Source organism: Cyclopterus lumpus, chromosome 12 (genome assembly GCF_009769545.1).
Source record: "Cyclopterus lumpus isolate fCycLum1 chromosome 12, fCycLum1.pri, whole genome shotgun sequence".
NCBI lineage: Eukaryota > Metazoa > Chordata > Actinopteri > Perciformes > Cyclopteridae > Cyclopterus > Cyclopterus lumpus.
This window is the reverse complement of record NC_046977.1, coordinates 20,275,024-20,285,023: the sequence shown is the minus strand read 5'-3', so window position 1 is coordinate 20,285,023 and position 10,000 is coordinate 20,275,024. Positions and strand designations below refer to the sequence as shown.

General features: G+C 47.5%; 1 protein-coding gene across 1 annotated transcript in view; it reads right to left on the bottom strand.

The window, feature by feature from the left end:
- dcc (DCC netrin 1 receptor) overlaps positions 1 to 10,000 on the bottom strand; it is a 316,481-nt gene that overhangs the window by 29,911 nt on the left and 276,570 nt on the right. The window contains exons 26-27 of the mRNA XM_034546888.1: positions 6,532 to 6,681; positions 586 to 873 (exon numbers count right to left, since the gene is read on the bottom strand). Coding sequence (XP_034402779.1) covers positions 586 to 873; positions 6,532 to 6,681 — 438 coding nt within the window. The remainder of the gene's footprint in view (positions 1 to 585; positions 874 to 6,531; positions 6,682 to 10,000) is intronic.

Below are 10,000 nucleotides of genomic sequence, written 5' to 3'. Positions count from 1 at the left end.
TATATTTGACTCTTAATGGACCATCATTTATTAAATACTGTATTGAAGAAGACATAACACTAGAGATTAAGACCATGAACTCATGTTTACAATGTTTACTGAGGGAATAAATCAAGAGAGAAGTAGAGTAATTTATATAGACTTCTATACAATCCCTCACCCCCTACTGGCAATTAGAAAGAATGCAAGTATAAAGCACTTCCACATTGGCCTCACCTCAACTGCAGGTTGCCGCCTGGGCATATGAGTTCATGTCCCGTTATGTCTCATGTGATGTCATGTGACTTCTGTTCACGGCACTTTATACAGGCTGTTCTCGTCCAGTAGCTATAGCTACGAAGAATAATGTAGTAGTAGTTAGTGGTGACCTAACTAAGTTAATTCCTTTGAAGATGGAAGTTTATTTTTAAAAGACTGTGTGCATGTAACGAGCAGAAATTGACACGTGTTGCTGTCTTGAAGAAAAATGCAAAAAAAGAAGAGAAAAGTAACTTCATTTTCTGAGGTTACGATGCTTCATGACAACAAACAACAGCATCTGGGGGGTGGCGACATTTCCTTTGTGAAACAATCGGCAGTACTCACTAGACTGCGGCATCATGGAGGTGTACACCTTGGGGTCGATGGTGCCCATCGGCGGTGGCAGCAGTGGGTTGGTGAAGCTCCGGAGTGGGTGGGTGGGCCGGACGCAGGCCGTTGGGATGGTGCGACCGCCGCCGGCCTGGGCCTCCTCAGCAGCAGCAGGGGGCCCCGGGATCGGGCCAGGGACGTGGTCTCCGGGCGGTGCTGAGGAGCCGGGGAGGAGTGGAGTGGCCTGCTGGGTTTGGGGCTGCTGCTGGAGGAGAGGATTGATGGAGGAGTCCGAAGGCATCACTGAGGAGAAGGAGGAGGGACGAGAAGATGAAGAGATGAAGGGATGAAGGGATGAAGGGAAGAAGGGCAGGGGAAGGAATCCAGAGTAGAGATGTCGGGGAGCAATGGAGGAGAGAAGGGAGGGACAAAAAACAAAACGTCCAATAATTGTAGAGTGAACATGCATTTAAAGAAAAGACAGAAAAACACTGAATATATATATATATATATATATATATATATATATATATATATATATATATATATATAACTGCAGAACTTCAAACGTGTGAATATTTTTGCCTCAACATCCAAAAACACTTGAGAGTTGTTTCATAGACAGCTTCTGCTTTGATGTCGGCAGTAATGTGGCACTCTTGTGTAAATCGCTGATGCTGCAGGAAGGCTCCATGTTTCATGACCTGTGACCCTTCCACACGTGTTCAATCCCCACTAGATATAGGCCAGAGATACCAACACGCTCTCTTTTGCATTCACCCATCTTAATAACTTCATTCAAACCATTAATCTCTCAGTCTTCTGCGTAGGCTGAATGTTTACACAATGAGAGAAATCACATTGTTTTCATCTTGTCGGAGACACACATGTGATGGAGAGAGAGAGAGAGGAGGAGGAGGAAGATGGAGAAGAATCCCGCTGAAGAAAAGGAGAGGAAAGAAACATCCTGACTGTGTGCAGGAAGCCCTCGGATGAGTCATGTGGGAGATGGAACTCCTCGTGCAGCCACAGCCAGTCGGCTCAGAGCGACCCGGGAGAGGGGAAGAAAGGAGGGGAACAGCTGAGAGAGAGAGAGAGATTCATCAGGGAAGTGTGAACAGAATGTAATTAAGTACGGTGGCCCTGAAGAGCCAAAATGAAGAAAACGACACGAGCGTCTGAAGAAACCTCGTCACCGATTGGACGACGTGCGCAGCGTTCTGGAAGAGAGCTGAGAAGTTCACTGAGAAAAGGAAGCACACACTTGGGACACGTTCAGAGCCATTGAAGTGGTCAGAATGACCTCGAATTAAACTTATTCTAACAATGTGATCGCCTGATTCATTTTATTGGAGATATCTGCTGTAAACCGAGCTGGTGCTATATATTTATTGCTATTACTACAACTGAATTGTGAGCTCACAATGACCGATAACAGACTTCGATAGCGTCGTGCGGCGGCGTTTTGGTTCATGGTTGTCGGTTCTATCGTCCCGTACTTAACTGAAGGTGATATCTCAGGAACTCCTTCAGGGAACCTCTTCAAATGTGGCGGATGAACTGATTTGATTGTCGAGCTCTCGGGGTTACCGCGAATAGGAATGAAAAGGGTTTGCAGCTAAAAGCATCAGGATGTACCGTGGCTTCAGGAACGATTGCCCATTTAAAGGCACACAGGAAGAATCCCAAAGAGATAAAACATTAACCTAACCTAACTGACCTGATGTCCCCTCTGCTCGGCAACACTAATCCACCGGTTGTGATCCGAGCATCAGGGAACAGTCTGGATCATTTTAAGATGCCAGCAACACCGTGACGTTTAATAACACCTCAGATGAGGAGAGCGTCTGAGAGCATCAGTCTGCTGGTGACTCACAGTGTGTGAACGGAAAGCATAGCAAGTGCATTTAGACATAAAACACCCCGTGTGTTTGTGTGGGTGGATAACAAATCCACTGGTTAGAGATCTCAAAGTACAGAGGACCAGTGATTTATTGGGTTATCATTTTATTTGCATTGTCTGCGGAAGAAGGCAAGCTCCTAATAACGGACTGGTTATTATGACAGTAGTTTAGTTTTCTACTCTCCTCTTCTGATTTGGCTAATAATTGCCCTGTTAAAGGAGCAGTGCATTCACACATTTGGGTGAATGATGTCATGTAGTGTTAAAGAACTGTCAGTGGTCGGAAGACTAGAACAGATCTATACAAGAACAGGTACATTTACCAAGAAGGGGAACACATTTGAAATAAACTTTTGCACAGATTGGATAGTAATTAGCTTATATGTAAAATACAGAGGTGACCACGAGTCCAAGTAAAGCCTCAAGTCTCTCTTGGTTGTCATGAGCTTCATCATCAGCTGCAAGCCAGCCGGATATAATTACGTTGTCTTTGTCTCCAGACAGCATGAAATATGTCCAATACTAGCTGACACAAAAACTTGCCCAATTAAAAATACACCTGAAGATGTCTCTACAAAATCAGAATGGATCCAAGAAGTTCTGCAGAGATCCACGTCTTCCTGTGTCCCACAACAGCTGTTTCTGGGCCTCGTAGTTTACCTCTTATGGAATCAGTAAAAAGCTCAACTGACTGTTTGTATGCCTTTAAAGTTGACGTTATTTCCCTCATTAACTGGCTCTCCATCACATTACATTACATGTCATTTAGCTGACGCTTTTATCCAAAGCGACTTAATAAGTGCATTAAACCATGAGTCCAAACTCAGAACAACAAGAAAGTACAATTTCTTCACTAAAGTTGAACTACAAAGTGCTATCAGTAAGAGACATTTAAGTGCTGCTAAAGTGCTACTACGGCGCTACCTTCCCTATTCAAGGTATAGTCGAAAAAGATGTGTTTTTAGTTTGTAGAGACTTTCTGCTGTCCTGATGTCAATGGGGAGCTCGTTCCACCAATGAGGAGCCAGCACAGCAAACAGTTGTGATTTTGTTGAGTGTTTAGCTCGAAGTGAAGGAGCTACAAGCTGATTGGCAGAAGCCGAGTGAAGTGAACGGGCTGGGGTGTGAGGTTAGACCATGTCCTGGGTGTGAGGTTAAGCCATGTCCTGGATGTACGGTTTGACCATGTCCTGGGTGTGAGGTTAGACCATGTCCTGGGTGTGAGGTTAGACCATGTCCTGGGTGTGAGGTTAGACCATGTCCTGGGTGTGAGGTTAGACCATGTCCTGGGTGTGAGGTTAGACCATGTCCTGGGTGTGAGGTTAGACCCTGTCCTGGGTGTGAGGTTAGACCATGTCCTGAATGTGAGGTTAGACCATGTCCTGGGTGTGAGGTTAGACCATGTCCTGGATGTGAGGTTAGACCATGTCCTGGGTGTGAGGTTAGACCCTGTCCTGGGTGTGAGGTTAGACCATGTCCTGAATGTGAGGTTAGACCATGTCCTGGGTGTGAGGTTAGACCATGTCCTGGATGTGAGGTTAGACCATGTCCTGGGTGTGAGGTTAGACCCTGTCCTGGGTGTGAGGTTAGACCATGTCCTGGGTGTGAGGTTAGACCATGTCCTGGATGTGAGGTTAGACCATGTCCTGGATGTGAGGTTAGACCATGTCCTGGGTGTGAGGTTAGACCATGTCCTGGGTGTGAGGTTAGACCATGTCCTGGGTGTGAGGTTAGACCCTGTCCTGGGTGTGAGGTTAGACCATGTCCTGGGTGTGAGGTTAGACCATGTCCTGGGTGTGAGGTTAGACCATGTCCTGGGTGTGAGGTTAGACCATGTCCTGGGTGTGAGGTTAGACCATGTCCTGGATGTAGACCGGACCCGATCTGTTCGCAGCACGGTACATAAGTACCAATGTTTTGAAGCGGATGCTGCAGCCACCGGTAACCAGTGAAGGTCGCGGAGGAGCGGAGGATTGTGGGTAAATTTAGGAGGTTGAAGACCAGTCGAGCAGCTGCATTCTGGATGAGCTGTAGAGGTCGAATGGCATTAGCAGGTAGACCTGAAGGAGGGAGTTGCTATAGTCTAGCCGTGAGACGACCAGAGCCTGGACCAGAGCCTGGACCAGAACCTGGACCAGAACCTGTGCCGCCTTCTGAGTGAGAAGAGGTCGTATTCTCCTGATGTTGTACAGCATGTACCTACAGGAGCGTGTTGTTCATTATGTCTGCGTCCCTGTCATTGCCCCCCCCCCCTTCAGCTCATTGGAAGAGTGTGTTCTTCACCGGGTATCCCACTGTGTCGGCTAATTCAATGACTCTGAAGCCTTCCCCTCCCCTCTCTGCTGCTGTTAAATCACTGTTACAAGCCGACCAGGAATTAGCCAATTACTGAATTACAGCTCCCCAGAACGTCGTTTAGCATTTAGCAGAGAAATGGGCTTCAATACGACTGGGAGGAGGGAGAGAGAGAGAGGGAGAGAGAAATAGAGAGAGGGAGGGAGAGAGATAGAGACAGAAAGAGAGAGAGAGAGAAAGAGAGAGAGAGAGACTACTGTCAGAACTGGGCCCTAGAAGTAAATCTAAAGAAGACAAACATCATGATCTTCCAAAAAAGGCCCAGATGTCAGGAAAACAAACACCATTTTACTCTAGGAAGTACCACCATAGAACACATCATGAGTTACACATATCTGGGTCTGACTATTACAGCCTCAGGAAGTTTCAGCCTGAATGCACTAAAAGAAAAGTGACCCTCTATCAAGATCCTCTGGTTCTTGGTCCTAGAAACCCCTTTATTCTTTCCACACTATACAACCCTGGGCGCTCCTCTCCGTCATCAGAGGAATCACATTCATCATCAGAAAAGGAGTCTTCCTCCATACTGGACTCAGACTCCTCGTCCCCCTTACCCGAAGCTCCCTTCTTGGCCCGTGAGCTTTCCTTATCCTCCCTGCTCTTCCTCTTCAGACGGTGAGCCTGACCCTTCTCCTTATCCTCCTCCATGTCAACCTCACCGTCCGTCCACTCGACATCCGCCTCCTGCCCACATCTTTCCTTCCCTCCCTCTCCTCTTCCACCTGCTGAGACACTCCAGCCCTCTCCTCCTCCACTTCCTGGGCCACCTCTGTCCCCCTAACCCCCACCTGCTGGACCACTTCTGCCCTCTCTTCCTCCACTTCCTGGGCCACCTCTGCCCCTTCTCCTTCACCCTGCTGGGCCCTGCCCTGCCCCTCATGAGCCCCCTCTTCACCCTGCTGGGCACCACCCGTCTCCCCCTGTCCTCCCTGCCCCTCCTGCCGGTCCCCTCCGACCCCCGCACCACCGTGCCCTTCACCACGATACCTTTAGCCGTTACCGTGCTCACCTTCTCCACGCTGTCGAGGAAAATCACGACCGCGCTGTTCATGCGGGTGGCGGACTTCACTTCAAAAACAGACAAAAACCACCATCTACTCACACAACAACGCTCTCAGCTCACAACCTCCGTGCTCACGCTCAGAGAGAGAGAGAGAGAGAGAGGGGAGAGAGAGAGAGGAGAGAGAGAAAGAGAGAGAGAGAGAGATGGAAAGATGAAGATGTTGCAGTCCAACCGGTCATATTCATCAACCTCATCCAACAATATGCTCTTGCGTCACGTTGGCAACTGAAGTGACATTTTGCCCCAACCAACCACACCAGTCAGCCAGCCTCACCCATTGGCTGTCAGACTTTACTTTTCATGAGCGATTCACAGCAACGGGTGTTTCAGTTTAACGAGTGACCGTGTTCACCGGTGATAATCAGCACAGTTGAGCGTCACGAGGTTCTGTTGGTGTTTGAACCGCGGCAGCATCCGGCTGAGAGCCACCAGGTAACACGGTCGCTCATTGAATCATAACACCGTAGGCGTCTAAGCTGCAAGTTATTAAATGTGTTGACTGCTCAGAAATGCTCATGATTGAACTCCGAGTCTATGTCCCGGTGGTTGAGGTTGTGGACAGGGAGCTGGCCACCAGGCAGGGGGGTGCCGTGGTGACTCCAGTAGCATCAGTAGTGCTCTCTAAGTGGCAGTGCAGTACCTGGTGTGTATCCTCGGTCCACGGTCAGGCTGGGGAACGGCATCGGCCTCAGGCTGAACTTGTTGTGAGTGAAGCCGCAGGACGGTGAAGGCAGGATACCCGGGTACTGGGAGGAGTCCAGGGTCGGCACCGGGATGGCACTGACCACCGCTGAAACACAGGGGCCAAACAGTCAGTACACCAGGCTCCTTAACCACAGGGGCCAAACAGTCAGTACATCAGGCTCCTTAAACACAGGGGCCAAACAGTCAGTACACCAGGCTCCTTAAACACAGGGGCCAAACAGTCAGTACATCAGTCTCCTTAAACACAGGGGCCAACAGTCAGTAAACCAGGCTCCTTAAACACAGGGGCCAAACAGTCAGTACACCAGGCTCCTTAAACACAGGGGCCAACAGTCAGTAAACCAGGCTCCTTAAACACAGGGGCCAAACAGTCAGTACACCAGGCTCCTTAACCACAGGGGCCAAACAGTCAGTACACCAGGCTCCTTAACCACAGGGGCCAAACAGTCAGTACACCAGGCTCCTTAACCACAGGGGCCAAACAGTCAGTACACCAGGCTCCTTAAACACAGGGGCCAAACAGTCAGTACACCAGGCTCCTTAAACACAGGGGCCAAACAGTCAGTAAACCAGGCTCCTTAACCACAGGGGCCAAACAGTCAGTACACCAGTCTCCTTAAACACAGGGGCCAAACAGTCAGTAAACCAGGCTCCTTAACCACAGGGGCCAAACAGTCAGTACACCAGTCTCCTTAAACACAGGGGCCAACAGTCAGTAAACCAGGCTCCTTAAACACAGGGGCCAAACAGTCAGTACACCAGGCTCCTTAAACACAGGGGCCAAACAGTCAATACACCAGGCTCCTTAACCACAGGGGCCAAACAGTCAGTACAATTCAATTCAATTCAGTTTATTTTGTATAGCTCAATATCACAAATTACAAATTTGCCTCAGAGGGCTTTACAATCTGTACACATACGACATCCCTGACCTTTGACCTCACATCGAATCAGGAAAAACTCCCCAAAAATAACCTGACAGGGAAAAAAGGGAAGAAACCTTCAGGAGAGCAACAGAGGAGGATCCCTCTCCCCGGATGGACAGAAGCAATAGATGTCATGTGTACAGAATGAACAGCATTTACAAAGTTACATAAACACATTACATGAATATGACAATGTATGAATGGAACTCCAATCCATGAAACAGAAGGAGGTAGAGAGGAGGGGGGGGGGGGGGGGGGGCGGGGCATCAGCAGGGCCACCGCGGGAGGCCGGCTCACCAGGCATCAGACACCTCCAGGTCCAATGGACCCTATGAGACGTGAAGTCACAACGATTCCGGGGAGGAAGCAGAGTTAATAAGGTGCAATGGAGAGATGTAAATTCATCCATAAGGAGAGAGAGAAGAGGAGATAGGTGCTCAGTGTATCCTAAAACATCCCCCAGCAGCCTATAAGCCTATAGCAGCATATCAAGGGGCTCGACCAGGGCAAACCTGATTCAGCCCTAACTATAAGCACTATCAAACAGGAAAGTCTTAAGTCTATTCTTGAATGAGGTGACTGTGTCTGCCTCCCGGACTGAAAGTGGAAGCTGGTTCCATAAAAGAGGAGCTTGATAACTGAAGGCTCTGGCTCCCATCCTACTTTTTAGGACTCTAGGAACCACAAGTAGCCCCGCATTTAGTGAGCGCAGCTCTCTAGTGGGGCAATATGGTACTACAAGCTCCTTAGGATATGATGGTGCATCACCAATCAAGGCTTTGTAGGTGAGGAGAAGAATTTTAAATGTGATTCTTGATTTTACAGGGAGCCAGTGCAGCGCAGCTAATACAGGAGTAATGTGATCTCTTTTCTTAGTTTTTGTGAGTACACGAGCTGCAGCATTCTGGATCAACTGGAGGGACTTAAGAGACTTATTAGAGCAGCCTGATAATAAGGAGTTGCAGTAATCTAGTCTGGAAGTAACAAACGCGTGAACCAGCTTTTCTGCATCTTTTTGAGACAAGATGTGTCTGATTTTTGAAATGTTACGTAGATGAAAAAATGCAATCCTTGAGATTTGCTTAACGTGGGAGTTAAAGGACAAGTCTCGGTCAAAGATAACGCCGAGATTCTTTACAGTGGTGTTGGATGCCAGGGAAATGCCATCTACAGAAACCACATCACCAGATAATTGATCTCTGAGGTGTTCAGGGCCCAGTAAAAAAACTTCAGTTTTGTCTGAGTTTAACATCAGGAAGTTGCAGGTCATCCATGTTTTTATGTCTTTAAGACATTCTTGAATTTTAGCGAGCTGGTTGGTCTCCTCTGGTTTGATCGATAGATATATTTGAGTATCGTCTGCATAGCAATGAAAGTTTATGCAGTGTTTCCTGATAATATTGCCCAAAGGAAGCATATATAAGGTAAATAAAATTGATCCAAGCACAGAACCTTGTGGAACTCCGTGATTAACGTTGGTGGTCATTGAGGCTTCATCGTTTACAAATACAAATTGAGATCGATCTGATAAATAGGATTTAAACCAACTTAGTGCGGTACCTGAAATGCCAATCGACTGATCCAGTCTCTGTAATAGGATGTTATGATCAATGGTGTCGAACGCAGCACTAAGGTCTAATAATACCAGTACGGAGATGAGTCCTTTATCTGATGCAATTAGGAGGTCATTTGTAATTTTCACCAGTGCTGTCTCTGTGCTGTGGTGTTTTCTAAATCCTGACTGAAACTCCTCAAATAAACTATTCTGATGTAGGAAGTCGCACAACTGATTTGCGACTACTTTCTCAAGGATCTTAGAGAGGAAGGGAAGGTTAGAGATTGGTCTGTAGTTAGCCAACACCTCTGGATTAAGAGTGGTCTTCTTCAGGAGAGGTTTAATTACAGCTACTTTGAAGGAATGTGGTACATGGCCTGTTAGCAAAGACACATTAACAATATCCAGCAGAGAGGTGCCAATTAAAGGCAACACGGCTTTAAGCAGCCTCGTTGGGATGGGGTCTAAGAGACAGGTAGACGGTTTAAAAGTAGAAACCATTGAGGACAATTGGTCTAGGTTAATGGGAGAAAAGCTATCCAAATATACACCAGGGCATACAGCCGTTTCCAAGGCCACTCCTCTTGATGACAGATCGGCAGTAGTTGAGGGCAAGAGATCATCAATCTTGCCTCTAATAGTTCAAATCTTTTCATTGAAGAAGTTCATGAAGTCATTACTACTGAGGTCTATAGGAATACACGGCTCCACAGAGCTGTGACTCTGTCAGCCTGGCTACAGTGCTAAAGAGAACCATGGGGTTGTTCTTATTTTTCTCTATTACTGATGAGTAATAGGCTGCTCTGGCATTACGGAGAGCCTTTTTATATGTTTTAAGACTATCTCTCCAAACTAAGCGTGATTCTTCCAGATTGGTGGAACGCCATATACTTTCGAGCTTTCGTGAAGTTTGCTTTAGGTCG